Genomic DNA, 18,590 nt, shown 5'->3' on the forward strand with positions numbered 1-18,590 from the left:
GACCAACCCTAGTAAAATATGAGAGGGAACTACAAAAGGGTATGGATACCCAGAGGCAGGGATGATCAGGGCCATCGTGAAGGCTGGTTGTCATACACTCTCAGTCTGGGAATCTGCTCATCACTCACTCTATCATTGTAGGCAGCCCCCGGGCTAGTCAGAGGAGTCGGCATCTTTAGGGGGCCATGCCTAATAGCAAGGTTACACGTGCGGGAATCATGGGAATCTCATTCAGCGCTGCTGAACTTCCCAGGAGGGCCAGACGGAACTGAGTCAGGATTTCCTACAAGCATAAATACTGCTCATCTATAAATGCAAAGGCGGTGACTACCTTCTCTCCCCTCACTGTTCTGGCTGATGACAGTCTGCAGACCTACTGGCAATGAAATCTGGTGCTCCTGCGAGACAGGTTATCAGTGGCCTCAGGAAAGGTGCCTCCACAATCTCACCTGTCAAGAGCACAGCGGCTCCCCTGCAGGGCATCACTGCAGTTGCCTTAAGGGACTGCCTCCAGAGGGACATTTTTGCCAGCTCCAGAGGGGTAAGTAACTGCTCATTAAATGTTTGCTTGTTGAGTGACTATTTGATATCAACTCAAGCAAATGTTTCTGTGTACTCAAATGCTAGCACGAGATTTCTAAATATTGTCCTGTGTTCTTCATTAGATGTTATCCTGAGAATGTCGGTCAGACTTAATGTGGGCTTTCAAGAAGACCTCAGGAACTCTTCCTCTGCCCTTTATAGGTCCTACAAGACTGACTTGGAAACAGCGGTAGGTTTGGGTCCCGGGAACCTCTTAACCAATAGACTTTTTGGGCTGAACTGAATCTATTGTACATACAGGGGGTAGTTTGTTTGAATCTGTCAAAATTGATGAATGTGGATGTTGAAATTATTTCTATGCAACTAGGATGATGAATTAAGAAGTGCTCAAATGGGACAGTGTTCAGGGGATGATCTGACATCACCTTGATCTACAGGTGGAACTTCTTCCCAGGATAGAATTGATTCAGATAAAATTTGGTGGCATCAACTCACTGAACCCTACTCAGGGGCCCCAAAAGAGAGTCTAGAAGCATCAGAGCGTGCATTTTCATTCATTTTCACACACCACATGGATGGAACCCCCAACATCTTTTGAGCAGACCAGCGTAAGACTGGCACAGAGAATTCCAAACCACTCTACACTGGAGTGCATTCACACTTATGGCAGATTTAAATTTGCTCTTGTAAAAAAATAGAGGACATTCCCTGCATGTAAGCTTTGTGCCAGACACTCTTCTAAGGGCTTTATTTTGGATTAATTAATTCATCTAAACCCAAATGCTTTGCTTGAGTCAACCCATTTGAAACAGAGCTTCCCAATGGGTAGTATCTAAATTACTATGGGTGAGTTGAGATAATGACTTCCCTCAGCCCTCCGCACAGCCAAGCCCTTGCCTCAGGCTTGCCTCCCGCTTACCCTGCTGCCCTGCACAAATATTACCCTTTTCCATGGGTGCCATTACGGAGCGCTGATACCATAGAGTGCCAGTTTGCATGCCTGGCATCTAATTTGCATATCCAGCTGGTAATGGTTTCCCCCACCCTCAGCCTGAGAATCCTCCCCCCAACACACACACAACACAACTGAATTACATACTTTTGAGGAAAAAGAGTGTTACAGATGAATCTCTGGGTCCCACCCATCCAGCTATCTAACACTGCACTTTGCACATGGCGTCTGCCCTGTCGATGGGACTTGACTCAAATTGCGTCTCCTGTGGGGTTGGTATTCAGGGACACAAAGTGGAGGGAAAATGTGAGCAAAAACCACTTTGGTTCAGCCAGAGCTGCAATATGTTAAGAGGAGGATGGGGCAGTGCAGAAGCCACAAGAATGCACCTCATGGATTTCCAATGACAGGAAACATAATTGATGAGGGGCCCCGCGGCTGCCTCTGAAATCCGTGGCAGTGCTCGCTGCGCCTGCTAGTAAATGAGCATGGCTGGTCTGTCTAGCAAACCTGGGACTCCTTTGAAGGCTGTGCTGAACCTTCCCAGGCTCAGACTAGCATGATGTCATCCAACCTCCCCTCCCACCACAGTTTCGCTCGGGTCTAATGGCTCCCCCGTCTTCCTCACCGCCTCCGGATCTTTTTCCCTTGGCATGTCCCTAAGTAATTTTTTTACACATTTAATCTGATGTTTGCTTCCTGGAGAACCCAGGATAACCTAGGTAAATAGGAATTACTTCTTCAGAGATCTGCCGATTCCAGAACTAACAAAATACTCAGGAGAAAATTTCACCCAGGGTGGTCAGGGACAGGTGCTTTTTTTACTCTCTTTCAAATCATTTGACACGTCTCTCACTGGACCTCAGTCCGTGATACTTGTCTTGCTTTATTTTCCAGTTCTGGAAGGGCTACAGTATTTTACCAGGCTTCAAATTGGTGACCGTGACAGGGTTCAGGTAAGAATTCTGTAGAGGGGTCGTTTTTATCCAATGGCAGCGACCAACACATCAGTGAAAAAGAAGCTCTTTCAAGGGGCACCATCTGGATGGCTCAGTGGGAACAATTTGGTAGAAGTGAAGACAATGCCAAATTTCGGGGCTTAAAGGGGAAGGAAATACCGAGAACAGTAGCTCCTTAAAGATGTACCTGCTTAGAAGGAAGGTGAGAAAAGGACTGGTGTTCGTTCTGTGCACGTGAGAATTTTGCAAACAATGACACAGGATAAGTTTGCCATCTCGTGAGTTCAGAAATACAGGAATGAAATAATGTCATGCAATGATGCCTTTATTCGGGAAAAGCCGGCCAGCGGGCTGTGACCACAAGGTTGCAGGCTGCTGTGGAGGGCTCCCCCTGGAGTCAGGCACCCTGGCAGTGGGTTTGCACAGTGTTTCAAAAAGTTAGTTGCCAATTTAAAAAATCATGAGAATGTTGATAGGAACATTCAGGATTTCGGCTTCACTTGCGATTCAGCAGAGCTGGTCACCCTGGGCCAGCCTGGATACGTGACAACAGCCTTGGCATCGTGGCTAGTCCCCTCTGACCAGTTTATGGGATTCAGGTAGAAACAGGTGGGTTTCCGTGAACCTTAGATAAAAGTCCCCAGGCTGTTCCAGCTGTTTTGTGTTCTTATGCAAGTAAACCTTAAGGATCTAGACTTTTTTCAGGTTACTCACTGCTTTACTGAACTGAGTGGTCTCCATCCAGGCCCGGAAGTGTGATTGTGACGTATGAAGTCACAACGACAACAGCATCACCTGAATTAATGAATAAAGCGCATACGCAAGTTACACAGAGCCTCAATCAGACCTACAGGATGGACAGCAGCTCCTTCCAGGTTACTTACAGCAGTAAGTAGGACGTCACTACTTTTTTCCCTGTATGTAGATTCTGCTTAGACATGATCATGGTATTTACCATTATGCTGAAACCTGGGAAATCACACCACAGTGCCCAGTTCCTGGCATAGACGTTTTTGTCCCATCTCCCCATTTTAGGCCATTGCAGAACCTCCTAACACGGCTAATATCGCTGCAATTCAGAGGAAGGTGGGTCCCAGGAGGGAGAGATTTTACAAGGGGGCCACAGAGCCATCTGGGTTTCTGGATTTTTTTTTTAAAAAATGAACAGACCCAAAACATCCAAAAAGGTAGAACTAACACTGTGGTGGTGGTGGGTGCCTGTGGGGGATGTTCATGAAATGTGCTGATATTGACTAGCCGGCCAACGCTGTTTTAAAGCAGCGGTTCTCAAAGTGCAGCCCCCAGACCAACAGCACCAGCACCATCTGGGAACCTGTTAGAAAAGCAAATTCTTGGGGCCACCTGAGGTCAACTGGGGCCACAGGTCTGTATTTCAGCAAGCCCTCCAGGTGATTCTGATGCACGGAGAGCGTGAGAACCACTGCTTTGGACCAGACGTGGCAGTGGTAAGAGCCCTGGTATTTCAGACGCTCTCCCTCATTTCGCAAACGGGGTACAGAGGTGGGCTCTGTTGTGTTATTAGGCGGGTGGACCTTGGGATACTTGGGGGATGGAAATTTGCTCAAGGCCACAAGTAAGTAATGCGAGTTTGTGTGACTTCCAGGTCAGCTCATGACATGAAATAATCATAGATGGCCTTGCTTTCTGATAGTTAAAGGTGATTTTCTGAAATCTTATTTTATTCAGGAGCCTACAAAATGTGATAGGAAATATTTGGATGTCTTGATATTTTGACTGGAACATCAGAGCCCCCCAAATTAATTTTCTCCTCCCCAGTGCCTCTGATTTTCTCAACACATGGAACTCATGGAGGACACAGCACAGCTTAGGGGGGGAAATCTGCATATTGTGTAAGCAAAGGACAACCACAAAAACACATACAAAAATAGCAAATAGTGTGTTTTTATTTCTCTCTGTGAAACGGCATAATACCACAGTTCTCCAGAATTTTACTGTGAAAATGATGAGAACAGCTACTATTCCTCCAAATCACCTCCCAAGGTAGCACTCACTGCTCCTATTTTCCAGACCGGGGAGCTGAGGCTCAGAGAGGTTAAGCAAGTTCCCCAGGGCTACACAGCTATTCCTGGCACAGAACCAGGATTCAAATCCAGACCTGTGTGCCTATAAAGCTTCCAGTCTTCTTGGTCCATGGGTATTCGATCTTTTAAAAATCCTCTTATTTCCCAAGCATACTTTATTATAAAAAATTAATTTGTTTACCCACCTTTAATTTATCAAAGACACAGGACAGAGCTTTGAGTCAGCAGAAGGTATCAGTTATCGGTAACAAGCGGTTGATAATATTCGAGTCAGTAGCAAAGGGACTTGATGTTCAAGTTAGCCAGTGTGGCCTTTTCACAAGCAAATGTGCAAGTTTCTCCCAGACTCTTTGAAATGCTGAAAATAGTTTGGGGATCCCCACTGATACCACTGAGGATTCTTAAGTGTGCAAAGACCCCAAGCTGGAAACCATGTCCCTAGTAGCAGGCAGGCTGTTACTCTTTGGGCCTCAGATCCCAGCTGCCCAGGGATGGAATGAGGAGGACGGGTTGCCTCATTCGTTACCATGGAGACCTCAGGAGAACCCTGGTGGTGGTGGTGATGGCGTCTGGGGAGTCGCATTAATTCCATTTCGTTGCTGTGGGGTCCTAATACCTTTTCTTTGGTTTTCCAGTTGAAACCAAGTTCTCCATTATACCAGAATCTGCCTTTGAAGGGGATACGGTAACTCTGGTGTGTGAATACGAAGGTTCGTCCCCCAATGTCTCCTGGTACCACGCCGAGAAGGGCCTCGACATCCAGAACAGCAGCAGATTCTCCATCTCCACCTCCCTGCTCGACAACACGACCTCTGTATCCCGCTTCACCATTCACAACATCACTCAGGATGACGAGGGTGGGTGTCTGTCCAGTAACAGGTGGGAGGAAGGGAACGAAGGGCTCGTCAAGATTCCAACCATAGCCCTTCTGTCTTCACAAAGAAGTCACAAAGAATCAGCTTTGCAAATTTGAAAATAGCCAAGCTAATTTCACCTTGGGAGACAAATACAGTTTCTCACACTTACCAAGGCTTACGAGTTGGAACCTAAGACAAAAAGGAAACTTTTTGTTTTTTAAACTTTAAAAAAAATTTTAAAGAGCTCTGTTGAGGTTGAATTGACGTAGAGTAAGCTGTGTGTGGTTAAAGCGTATAATTTAGGAAGTTTTGACCTGTGTGTACACCTCTGAAACTATCACCATAATCAAGAAAGGGAACACAACCATCACTGCTCCCCTCCAACTTTCTCGTCTTCTGTTGTAATCCCTCCCTCAGCAACCACAGAAGCGCAAGTCCTACACCTGACATTCTGGGATTTAATAGCCCCATTGTAGCCCGGATGTCAACAAGGGCATCTCTTTTTCTCTGAATGAGAAGTTGGGCTGCAGACAGAAGGGTTCTGTCACATCTTTGTTGACTCTGACCTTGTCACAGAGTTAAATAGGATGCTAAAATTATCCGAGCATGATCATCTCATTTGCCAAGGGGTTCCCATTTTTCCTTTCTACCTCTTCCATCCCCCACACTTTTTTGCTTCCTAGCAAGGACTCTGAGATTTCTGCTCTTTCCTCAGAACATCTCTTTACTCTTTACCTTGTGGCATCAGAAATACCTGGGTTGACCTTCTGCATTTCCTGAATGTTCCTTTAGCTTTGTTTAGACCAAGTCTCAGGACCTTTGGAAAATGATGTTTTGCTAAGTACCATCATGACATATGAGAGGAGGCTGTCATTCACGGGAAGAAATAAACACATGTAGTGATGATCACAAGTGCTTTTGTGTATTCTCTGCAGGTGAATATATTTGCAAACCGACATTGGATATTTTTGAATCTGAGGCCAGAAAAAAAGTAAATGTTATGCCCATCCGGATTTCAGAAAAGAAATACATGAATGTGATATGTGACAGCAAGCCCGTGTCTTTGAACTGCTGCAGTGAGATTATTGTGAACTGGAGTAAAGTTGAATGGAAGCAACAAGGGGCAATAAACATTCCAGGTGAGACTGTGAGATGCCTTTTTACAAACAGGCTTTCACTTCTTGGCCAAGTGAAAATGGGGGATGTGGTGGGTGAAAGGGCAAATGTCAAATGACTGTTTTTTCCAGACTTGAGACTGTGAGAGCGTACTAGGTTTGATGCCAGCTCCAGCTTAGCCATTCTAAAATGAAAGTCCCGAAATATATATATACAAGTGTCATGCTTGGGCTGTAGACAAGATCCTGGCAGAGAAGACCCAAGAGGGAGTGACCAGATGATGTAGGTCCCTGCCTCCTCTTCCTTTCCATCTTCAGCAAAGAGCCAAGGATGGGGCCACTGGCTTTGCTTTGGAGTCTAACTTGGAGCATCTCATCCTGTGTCTCTCCACTTGGTGTTTGTCCTTCCCACTTCTCTACTTTTTTTATCCACACCACCCTCTATATTATCTAACTCTGTGTCTCTGGTTTTATATCTCTGTCAACCTGTTTGTCTCTCAACCATTTCATGTCAATTTTTGGTCCTATCTGCTTCTGTTGCAGATGTGAGATCTCATCTGAAGGTTAGACTGACTGGTGAATGATGATAATAATAATGATCCATTAAAATAGTAATAGAATAGTGACTCTGCTTTGTATAATAATTTGTGATCAATCAATTTTTTAAAAATATGTTATCATTTTTAATCACATTTAAACTTGACCCCAACTTTGAAGCTGGCATTTTTTTGCCTTCAGTTTTCAAAGAAAGAAATGGAGGTTCTAGTGAAATGCCTTATTCAAGATTGTCACAATAGGAAAAGAAAAGAAAGACTTGGGATCCACCCTGTTTCACAGCCTTTGTCTTGGTCAAAGTGTATCACACGTGCCTGGAGCGCTGGCGCTGGAGTGAAATGATCCAGCAGAACTTGTACGGAAGTGGAAGACTTTTCTGCCTGAAATCTCACATAACAAGGTCCAGTCCTTCCCTTAAGAAATGACAGTAGTCTGTACTCATCTTTACAGTAAAAAATAAAATCATGAAACCATGATGTGGCTTTACCCATGAAATACATCAATGCGGTGGAGCTTGTATGCTACGAAGCCTTTGTTAAATCATTAAATGTTAATGACAATTCATTCATTCAAAAAAATCAGGCACTATTAAGTCATTTTAAAAAGGATCAATTTAGACGCAACATTTTCTGAGCACATTTCTTCTGCAAAGCATATTTGTTTTCCACTTTAAAGTACCCCCGGAGGATGGGAAAGGCATCTGGTAATGGTTGAAAATGTTGACATATGGTCTATTTAGTCAGTTCTCTGATTTTTAAGGAAGAGGAGGTGTAGGCATCCTGGAGGAACTGCCAGATGGGAGAAAGACCTTGCAAAGTTCCTGTGGTGGTATTGACTTAGAAGCTTTCAACCCTGGGAGGTGAAAAGCCTAGTCCTCGGGCAAAGGAACCAGGAAGTCTGCAGTGCAGATGCTCAGGGACCTCTCTGTGGCCACCTCAAAACATTCTTAATGCCCAGGGCAGGCTGAACCCAGGGCAGAACAATGGATTTCCTGCGGCAGGGGTGGCCGCCGGGACCTGCGCTGTTGGCGCTCTGATGAATTTAGCTTCTGCTCTTGCTCTCAGCACCCTGCTCCCTCCTCCCTCCTCCCTGCTCCCTCCTCCCTCCTCCCTCACCGGCCCCTCCCTGCTGCATTCTTTCTCCAAATTCCACCAGTTCTTTTCCCAGGTCAGTAGAAAGCAATCTATCTAAATAAGTCATCCCCTGGCGTTTGGAACTGAACGTCTTATCTCTTCTCAGAAATGGTTGCATTGTCTTTTCAAAGCCCTTCTGACAAGGGATAAGCCAGAAAAGAAGTAATCAGCAATAACAGAATTTCTAGCTTTAAGAAGGTGTTTTGCTTTTATTTTTTTCCCAAAGTGGGAGGGCTCTCTGGAGTGTTTCAAATTGTAGGGCGTGGATCAATAATATAAATGGTGGCGGTAGCAGGGGTAATAATACCAGTGCTGAGACCAGTGGTCATAACAGCAGAGGTACTGATGGCTGTGATTTTAGTGCGGCTTCTAGTCGGCCTGTGTCTAGTACGAGCTTTGCCTTTACAGGAACTTACTGATCATTTAGGGGAATTTAACAGCAATATCGTCTGTAGTCTCACCGTAGCTCTTGGTATGTGTTGTGATGATGGAAAAATAATGGAGCTGAATTCCTTCTGCGTTAAAACAGTTCCCAAATGAGCTCATTAACTTCTCCACCCTGCCTACCAGCTTCCTTGGCCCATTGTCATGCAGAGTATTCCTAAAACAATTGAATCTCTGAGAGAGAGTGTGAAGTCAGCCCATCTGGGCTGACTGTCAAGGTGTGTATGACAACACGGAACAGCGCGCTGAGTGACTCGGGGGAGCGGGGAACAGCCTCAAACGCCACAGTCTCCCTTCCTGTATCTTTCCTTCCCAGTCACCTCGCATCACGTTGTTTAGCATGGGTTATTACTGAAGCTTCTGTGCTGTCTGCAATGTTGTGTTTGCAGTACCATTTTCCAAGGCTGGAAAAGATGCATTTATGTTGGAGCTAATCAGAAGGGTTTTTTTTTTAATTATTCGTTTAATTTTTGGAAGATTGACAGTGCTTGAAGAAGAATGCCTTAAGAGTACATGGCAGAAGGCAAGGTTGGAGGAGAGAGAGTGAAGGGACTGGAGTAGAAAAAATTGGCCAGAAGGGTGTTATAGAGCCACAGGCAAGAAGGGAAGGTGGCTTGGAAGGCAGAGCATCTGAGGAAAGGGGAGGAAGGAGGAAGAGCAGCTACTTTGAAGGGGAAACTGGTGGTAGCCTGAGAAAGCACCAAGCTGAAGCTTCCACTGAAACACAGATGCCAATACGAAGGGATAAGTCAGGAAAGTGAAGCTGGGTGTGGGTATAACTCAGTGGTAGAATGCGTGCTTAGCATGCAAGAGGTCTTGGGTTCAATCCCCTGTACCCCCATTAAAAATAGATAAACCTAATTAATCCCCCCCAAAACAAATATTTTAAAATAAATAAAAAGTAAATAAAAATTTGAAGAACAAAAAGAGAAAGAAAACAAATCTCAAATGAAATCAACATCAGAGGTCCAAATCCAGTTTCTTCCTCCTTTCAGCAACAGTAATCACCCAAATCATCTGACATCTTTTTTCCTTCCAGTTGAAATTATACCCAAACACATGGCTTCTTTTTTTTTTTTTTAATTTTTCACACTCCAACCACCATCACTCATGGTCTTTGTGAGGGGCTGCCCCCAGCCAGGCACTGATCTAAGTGTTTCCATATTAACTCATTTTACCTACTACCATCCTAGGCAGTACCTTTCCATTTTACATCTGGAGAAACTGAGGCAAAGGTGGTTTAGTGACTCCCCCAGTTATACCCAGCCGGTGAGTAGCAACCTGAGGTGGCAGGGCTAACCATTACACCATCCTGCCTGTCCATTCAAGAAGAGGAAATTTACTGTAAATTATAACTCTTTTTTCACTGATTTGACTTCTTTGCTACCAAAGCAGAGAGTCAGCCAACTGGGACAGCAAAGGAACTGCTTATGTCATTGCAGGAAGCCCTGAAACAGACACAGACACCAGCTGCAGCCGATACACCCTCACGGCCAGCGGGACCCAGTGTCCCAGCGGGTCGTCTGGGACGACGGTGGTCTACACGTGTGAGTTCCTCAGCGCCTACGGAGCCAGAGAGAGTAAGGACATAGAAGTGACGTTTACCTCCGTGGGTAAGGACTCATTCACTGGAACTTTTCCCCTTGCACCTCAAGCCAAGGGCTGCCAATCAGCTGGGAATGTCCAGGAGCAACAAAGCAGGGCCTTCCTTGGTAGTCAGAGTGGCTGGGAGCCAGATCTCCGTCTCTGCCATTTAAAATCAGATGAAGTCTCTAAAATCGGGAAGGGGACGGGTAGGAAAGACGGGTTGCGAGGAAGGAACAGCCTGCATGGTCCTGGAAAGGTGGAAAGTGGGCTGGGAAGTACTGTCATGCTCAGATAAGTTTAAATCTAGAATCAGATTAGTATAAATAAGGATAACCCCAATTTCCCATTTTTCCTCCCATTCTCCTTCCTTTGGGTCTCATCTGGCTCACTCTCCCCTACCCTTCACCCTCCTCTGTCGCCCCTCCTCTCCCATTTCACATTGTCCAGAAAGAATGCTGCAGAAAGCTTCAAGAATCTGGTATTTTGTGGTTATTTTACAGTTGTAACAAGTGTGTATTTTTTTTTAATGTTTCAGTTTATTCAGCTTCGTTAGGCCTCTTAAAAGTATCATTTCTCCTCCTTACACCATAAAACATTTTAACTTCACCCCCACCTGCAAAAATGGGGCAGGCAAACTTGTTTTTCCACCCATCATACGAAAACGAACTATTTAGATAAATCATCAGAGCCCCTCTTCTGAGCAATTTGGAGGAAGGACTCTGACAAACATACTTGTTACCCTCATTCACATTTTCTGCAATCGTGACAGCGTTTTCACAAAGATCAGAGATTAGGTTTATCTGAAACATTATTGCCACAGAAACATTCAGAGTCTTTTGGGGTATTTGCAGTTTTCTGCAGTGAGAGCCTCATACACTACAAGGTTTGTTTATTTTCTGTCCCTGAATTTGCGACTTTTTAAAAAATTTGAAGTACAGTCTATTTACAAAGTTGTGTTAGTTTCAGGTGTACAGTAAAGTGATTCAGTTGCACATCCATATGCATTCATTTTCATTGTAGGTTGTTACAAGATATTGAATATGGTTCTCTGTGCTGTGTTGTTCATCTCTTTTATATACACTGCAAGTTTTAATTCAAAGAGTTGTGTTGATTCCGTGGGCTTTGGGCTGTCTTAGGGACATACTTAGTCCTTGCTGCAAACCACTGGTTCAGTAGTTTGGGTCTCATCTGAGGATCAAGAGAACCAGATTCAAGGTTCCACGAGCCTTTCCACCCTCAGAAACCTCTAAGCCATCTCGACGTCCCACAGCCAGAGAGGGCAACTCAGGAGGCATGTGAATCTCTGCTCCATGATTTTGGGGCTGTATCTGAACATCTGAAGCTTGGCTTGTAGAGGGTATTGTGGAAAGCCCTCAGTTCTTTCGATTATGACTAAGAATAAGATCTAATTGGAAAAGCAGGCTGGCATCAGTGAGCTCGGGGGATGACGCTGTTCACGCAGAGAAGACAGAAGTGAATGGCATTTTGAAATGTCAGCTTTGCTCAGAAAGGAGGAGCTAGCACCAGGGGCAAAATCAGTGAATGTTCATATAAGCATTTATATTTGCAAGGGTCTTATTAACATTTTCAGTGACTAATTCCTCATGAACTTAGGAGGAAATTCTCAGAAACAGGAGTAAATAGAGAGATTTATGGTTAGGAGAACTCTGCTTTCCAGTCCAGGAGTAATTATTTGGGCAGTAACTCTGATCCCTCTAATTAACATGTAATTCCAGAAATCACTCTTCTGTTTAGTCAGCACCAACTGTATACTAACCCCAGGGCTCAGTGCTGGGGATACAAAGACACAGAAAAGAGGTTCCTGCTCTTAAGAGGCTCACATTTTTTATGGGGAAGAGATACAGAAAGAGAGAAATTAAAATACAACATGGTATTATTTTTTAAAGATATTTTAAGAGTCAAGAATAAAATGGTTGTAAAAATTGAGCCATTCAAAGATGTTTTGTACAACACAGAGACTATAGACAATATTTTGTAGTGACTGTAAATGGAAAGTAACCTTCAAAAATTGCAGTTAAAAAATTTTAATTTTATTTAAAATTTGTTAAAATTTATTTATTTATTTATTTATTTATTTATTTATTTATTTATTTATTTATTTTATTGAAGTATAGTCAGGTACAATTTTTAACGTGGTGAATTAAACAAAAAAAAAAGAGCTGAGTCGTGGAGTCGCCCTTGAGGTGTCCTGGATGAGGTTGGAGGGGAGCCTGGGTTAGGTCAACACCCTAAGCTTGCAACCTTTTGCTGCTGATCAATAGGAGATAATTCCAGCCGCAAAGGGGACGTGCATGAGTTCCTCAGGCATGTGCCGGAAATGAGTACAGTTCAGAGCACCACCGGGAACAGCCTAGAAACAAGTAAAGCCCGGGAGCAGCCAGGTACCAATCCCGCACCGACACACGTAGAACCAAGGGCGGTCCGTGCTTTCTGCCTCTGTCTGAAATTTCCCTCCGGTGTCAAAGTCGCCAGAAAGACTAAACATTGTGCTTGTTGTCGGTTTTTCTTTTGTCTGTTTTGTTTGCCTTCTTTCAGCCAACCTAACAATAACCCCGGACCCAATTTCTGTTTCTGAGGGACAAAGCTTTTCTATAAAGTGCATCAGTGATGTGAGTAACTATGATGAGGTCTACTGGGACAATTCTGCTGGAATTAAAATACATGAAAGGTTTTACACCACGAGGAGGTATCCTGATGGAGCGGAGTCCGTGCTAACAGTCAAGACCTCGACCCGGGAGTGGAATGGTGAGCGAAAGCCGAGACCCCGGGGAACACACTGGAATCCTTACCATCCCTGGAAAGCCTGTCCCGGCCCTGCCTGTGGCAGCCGCTCCACGTGACATACATCATCACACTTGTTGTGGCAGCCTGTGGGGGAAGATGTCATTTGCCCATTTTACAGATGTGGAAAGTGAGGTCCCCCCGGACCACAAATGTATCTGGGCTTCCCCGTCTTAAGCTGTCGAGCCAGGCTTGGAACTAGTCTCTCTGACTGTGTTCTTGCCAGTAAGTTAAGAGGATTGGTTTTTAAAGCACTTTTACCAGACTCTCAGAAGTGCTTCACCCACTTGTGGTATGACAGTTCTATGTAAAGGTTTTACAGGCCTGGTTCCAAAAGGGAAATTCTTTTTTAATTTTCTGTTTATCCCTAGACATTGTTCATGTTGGGAGGAAATGCAGATTTTTGAAAGAAAAAATAACTTGATAGAATTGTTGCAATCATAGCTGACATTTCTTGAGCTATTACTATGTGATAGACGCTGTATTAAGTACTTAACTGTATTAATTAATTTGAGACAATAAACCTGTAAGATAGTGCCAGTATTATCTCCATTTAACAGAGGAGGAAACGGAGGCCCAGGGAGGTTAAGTAAGCTACCTGTGGTCACACATCAGAGCCAAAGTGAAATGCAGACTGGCTGGCTGCAGAGGCCAGCTCTTAATGACTCTCTTCTGAAGCTTTTCATCAACTACACGCTGATCAGTCCATACCCTGTGAGGTCTCTGTTGTTTCACATAAGGCCTTGGTAACTCTATAGAAACAACCACTTACTGTTTGGCCGGACCTGGTAGATACAGCAAGAAATGGGAGTGTTTCTTGCAAACAAAAGCCAAACTCACACCCGCTCTGCCCGATCGCCCTTCCCTGGGGTCAGGCAATCAACAGGAGGCGCGAGGGCTGCTCCAGTCACACTGAACGATTAAACAGCCCCACACTCAAGTTCTAACATCATCAGTTCTCATCTAAATCACCACACTTCTATTTTGTATTCAGTGTAAATTTCCCCTCCCTCCCAGAGGAATTGGAAAGCATTTCCTCTGTGTCCTTCTTCTGTGTGTTTCCCCTCTGGCTCCTCTGGAGTCTGGGCACAGAGAGCCAACGTACAGGACATTGAAGGGTCCTATGGAACAGCAGGTGCAGTGATCAGCTCCCTGCTGTCTCCCCGGTAGCTGATCCAGTGGGGGCGCATCCCCTGATGGGCTCTGAAGTCCATTGGAAAGGTTCCTTCCACGGAGCTCAGCCCCAGCCCGGTCCACAGTCCTCTGCCTCCCCAAGCACCGGGCATGCCGGCCACTCCTGCGGCAACCTTCTCTTTTCACTCTTGCAAGGCTGACTTTTCTAGATAAGAGTCAAGCACCTAATCCCAGCATCCCCAGGGCAAGGTCTCCCAAGAACACACTATCAGTCAGTCAACCAACCAATCAATCAGTCAATCTCTCTCTCCCTCCCTCCTCCACTCCTTAGTGGTGCCATGATGTCCCAGACCCAGAGGCACCTCCTCCCTTAGAGATGGGGAGAGGGGCATCGCCATCTCCATCTGGCTGACCAGCTTCCTACAAAGAACTCCCCAACCCAGCACAGACTAAAATGCCCATTTCTGCCCTTGCTTAAATTAAGAGCCTTAGAGTAGGTGTTGGGAACCTGATTTGAAACTCTGTCCCATCCCTAACAGGCTGTATGACTTCAGATAAACCTCTTCGTTTTATTTGAAAGTAAGTGAATGTTCAGGTGGCCGTGGGTCAGTCCTTCAAAGGCACAGAGAGCCCAGGAGGGGAGCAGCACCTTCTCATCCGGCGTCCAGGATGGTGTGGCGCACCTTTGCCCAAGCTTGACAAGGAAAACCGCGCTTCTTCTTACCCTTCCCAGCAAATGCTTTTTTGGAGCGATGACTTGGTTTCATCTCATTTTTGCTTCCTTCCTCTCAGGAACCTATCGCTGCATATTTCGATACAAGAATTCGTACCGTGTCATGGCCAAAGACGTCACCGTCCACCCGCTGCCTCTCGAGCCCAATATCCTGGTTGACCCTTTGCAAGCTGCCATTCTGTGCACAAGCTCCCAGCACATCAAGTGCTGCATAGAAGAGGACGAAGACTACAGGGTCACTGTCCACATGGGCTCCCTGTCCTTCCCTGCAGGTGAGGTGCCAACCGCTGAATTGTTAGGACAAGTGATTTCATGTATTTGGAGCCTAAACGTTTACTCTTGAAATAGGGGTGAAGGGACCCAGGGACTGCATCAGAGACAGGCTGTAACAAGTGAACACCCTGAGCCTTTATTACCTTAATTGTGCTGCGTGGCCAGTGGCTCACGGGTTTGTGACAAAATCTTGAGAGTCTGTGAAGGTGGAGCCCACTGTTTTCCGTGAGAGCGGTTGTAGACAGCTTCAGACACAGATAGGCCTTCTACTCGCTCAGCGTAGTAGAGGAGATATTCTGGTAGTCCCTCCCTCCCTCCCTCCCAGCTATAAAAGTCCCACAAAAATCCTTTTAAATGCACAATTGAGCAGGCAAGAAAGTAAGAGGAATAACCAAGGGCCAAAAATACAGAGGAAGAGAGTCAAGAAGAAATAGATCATTTGAACAGATCAATCACTAGAAGTGAATTTAAAAAACCTCCTTGTTGGGAGAGGGTGTAGCTCAAGTGGTACTACGCACGTTTAGCACGTATGAGGTCCTGGGTTCAATCCTCAGGACCTCCTGTAAGAATAAATAAATAAATAAACTGAATTACCTCCCCCCATTCCCTGCCCCCCCCCCCAAATTTAGAGGGAACAACAACAAAAAAAAGCCTCTCTGAAAACAAAAGTCCAGGAGCAGTTGGTTCACTGGGGAATTCTACCAAACATACAAAGAAGAACTTACACTGATCCTTCTCAAACTCTTGTGAAAGACTGAAGAGGAGGGAACGCTCCCAAGCTCATTCTATGAAGCCACCATCACCCTGATACCAAAACCAGACAAAGACACTACCAAAAAGAAAATTACAGGCCAATATCTTTGATGAATATAGGGGCAAAAACTCTCAACAAAATATTAACAGACAGAATCTAAAACACATGAAAAACAGCATACACCTCGATCAAGTTGGATTCATCCCAGGGGCACCAGGATGGTTCACCATATGCAAATCAATCAAAAATACAGAGGAAGAGAAAAACAGATCTAATGCTGTAGCTAATGCTGGGGTTTCCCTGCGGACATCTGCCAGTATCAGAAACCCAGAATCCTGAATTGTAAGGCTTTGAAATATGTGGGGTGGGGGGGGAAGGACTTGTTCCCAATACGGTAACTGAGGCACCCCACTGCACCAGCGCAGTGTCAGGACCCTCAAAGGATGCCATGCCCAGTAAAAGAATAATCTAGAAAAACAAAATTGATCTGCCAGGCTTAAGAACTTGACCTCATTGCCAGGTGGGCAAAAACTCCCCCCAAGAATTATAACTGCCCCACCCTCACTCAGGTTTGGGGCTTGCGCTAGCACCACGCAGGTCCGGGAACTCCAAGCTAAGAATTAACTTAAGATGGTCCATTGGTAGCACCCGATGGTACCTGGCGGAAAAAAAATTCAGATCCTCTCTAGTAGAACATACCCTCCATTCAGATCTCTCAGGATTCCTACAGCTTAAGGTCAACCCAATATGAGCTCACAACCCCAAATCTTAACACACAGACCCCTTCATGAGGGATTCATGAGCTCATTCATACTTTCAGGAACTGTTCTTGGGGACCTCCTGCTTAATACAAAACACCATAGTAAGCAATGAAAAGGAGAACAAAGAAGTAGGCCACATATATTTAATTATAGTAATATTAATCATTATATATAGTGTATTATATAATTATTACATGTTATATAATCATTATAAGATATTATAATATATTGCATAGTAATATGTTATGTAATTATATATTGTATATACTTATATATTATATAATAATTATTATATTAATATAGAATTATTTATATATTATATACTATAATGACTATATACAGTTACATTATATATTGTATAATAATTATAAATAAACTAATAAAATTAATTAACAGTATAATATAATAATCATATATAATATTAATATAATATATTGTATCTAGAAAGATTCATGCCATAAAAGGCAATACATATAACACTAAATATCCAAAATGAGCACTACGGATCAAAAGACCAAGGAAACTTCAGAAAAGTGGGGATCCCATAAAGACCAGACAACTTAGAGAAAGCTGCGTGGTGGGGGCTATGAAATCTATCCGGGTACTGAAATATTTCAGCGTTTCAACATTCTGGGGTCAACATGCATGCATTCGCTGCTTTCTGTGCTATTCACTAGCTCCAAATCCTGAGCTAGGCACTGGGAGATGCCAAGATACAGGCGGCCAGGCACCTTCTCTCCAGACCTTAGGGTCTGGTGGAGGGGGCAGACCCGTAAAGAGGTGGCCTGTAAAACAGGGTGGCGAAAGCAGTCCAGGGTGAGCGCGGAGAGCACGACGGGATTCGATGGGCAGGGGATGCTGAGGAGGCAAGCTGGTTGTCCAGGACTGTGTGGGCACAGATTTGGGGTCATGAATGACGGAGGTAAGACTGTGGCTCGCACACACACAGACGTGGGCTCACCTCTAGGCTAGGGGCATTTTTAAAATCACGTTAAAGATGACCGTGGCACATTCCTGGGGAAAGTTTGGACAAGTGTACCCACATTGGATCATTTAAACAAACTGTGTGCTTTGGATACTCATGTTGTGACTACAGTTTTTCATTATTTTATTCCAGCAAAAGAAGTTAACGGGGAGCAAGTGTGCTACACATACAATTTCATGGCAAACTCAATTTCCTGTCCAGAAAATGTGGATGCATTTTGTCACTTTACCAATGCCGCTAATAGTTCAGTCAGGAGCCCATCCATGAAGCTGAATCTGGTTTCTGGTGAGAGCATTTTAAATTATTTTAAAATGTTATAATCATGAGCAGGGACTCATTTATTCATTCACTCCCTCATTCATCTGTTATAAATACATGTTAAATACCTTCCTGTGGCAAGCCTTGAGCTAAGCAGAATGGATTTGAAAAGAAATAAGCTATGTTTCTTGTCCTCTAGCCTAGGGAGAGATAAATATGATAGAAAAAAATGCTGCCACATCTAATGTGGTAAGTTTTAAACAAGAGACAGTGTGGTTGGCCAGAAGAGGCTGCTTGGTTTAAGTCTGCTAGAGACAGACCGGAAGAAATGATCAGGAAAGCCTTGCAGATGACGCCATATGTCAGCTGATTCTGGGAGCTGAAGAACCGCCCTGGGCCGCTAGGAGTGGACAGTGTTTGGAGAAAAGGAAACTACACTGTTGATGGGACTGTAAGATTGGTGCAGCCACTGCGGAAAACAGTACAGAGGTTCCTCAAAAAACTAAAAATAGACTTACCATATGACCCAGCAGTCTCACTCCTGGGCACATATCCAGAAAAGATGAAAGCTCTAATTCAAAAAGATACATGCACCCCAGCGTTCGTAGCAGCACTATTTACAATAGCCAAGACATGGAAGCAGCCTAAATGTCCATCAACAGATGACTGGATTAAGAAGATA

General features: G+C 44.5%; 1 protein-coding gene across 5 annotated transcripts in view; it reads left to right on the forward strand.

Moving 5' to 3' along the window:
* ADGRF5 (adhesion G protein-coupled receptor F5) overlaps positions 1–18,590 on the forward strand; it is a 91,696-nt gene that overhangs the window by 60,086 nt on the left and 13,020 nt on the right. For 4 of the 5 annotated variants that reach the window (XM_072944855.1, XM_015237378.3, XM_015237375.3 and 1 more), the window contains exons 5-15: positions 365–541; positions 666–772; positions 2,393–2,451; positions 3,200–3,342; positions 5,153–5,374; positions 6,310–6,513; positions 10,064–10,234; positions 12,491–12,610; positions 12,765–12,974; positions 14,937–15,149; positions 17,783–17,935. In XM_072944855.1, coding sequence (XP_072800956.1) covers positions 365–541; positions 666–772; positions 2,393–2,451; positions 3,200–3,342; positions 5,153–5,374; positions 6,310–6,513; positions 10,064–10,234; positions 12,491–12,610; positions 12,765–12,974; positions 14,937–15,149; positions 17,783–17,935 — 1,779 coding nt within the window. The remainder of the gene's footprint in view (positions 1–364; positions 542–665; positions 773–2,392; positions 2,452–3,199; positions 3,343–5,152; positions 5,375–6,309; positions 6,514–10,063; positions 10,235–12,490; positions 12,611–12,764; positions 12,975–14,936; positions 15,150–17,782; positions 17,936–18,590) is intronic. The other variant, XM_006201930.4, reaches the window with a different exon arrangement.

The sequence above is a fragment of the Vicugna pacos genome, chromosome 20 (assembly GCF_048564905.1).
Source record: "Vicugna pacos chromosome 20, VicPac4, whole genome shotgun sequence".
Lineage (NCBI taxonomy): Eukaryota > Metazoa > Chordata > Mammalia > Artiodactyla > Camelidae > Vicugna > Vicugna pacos.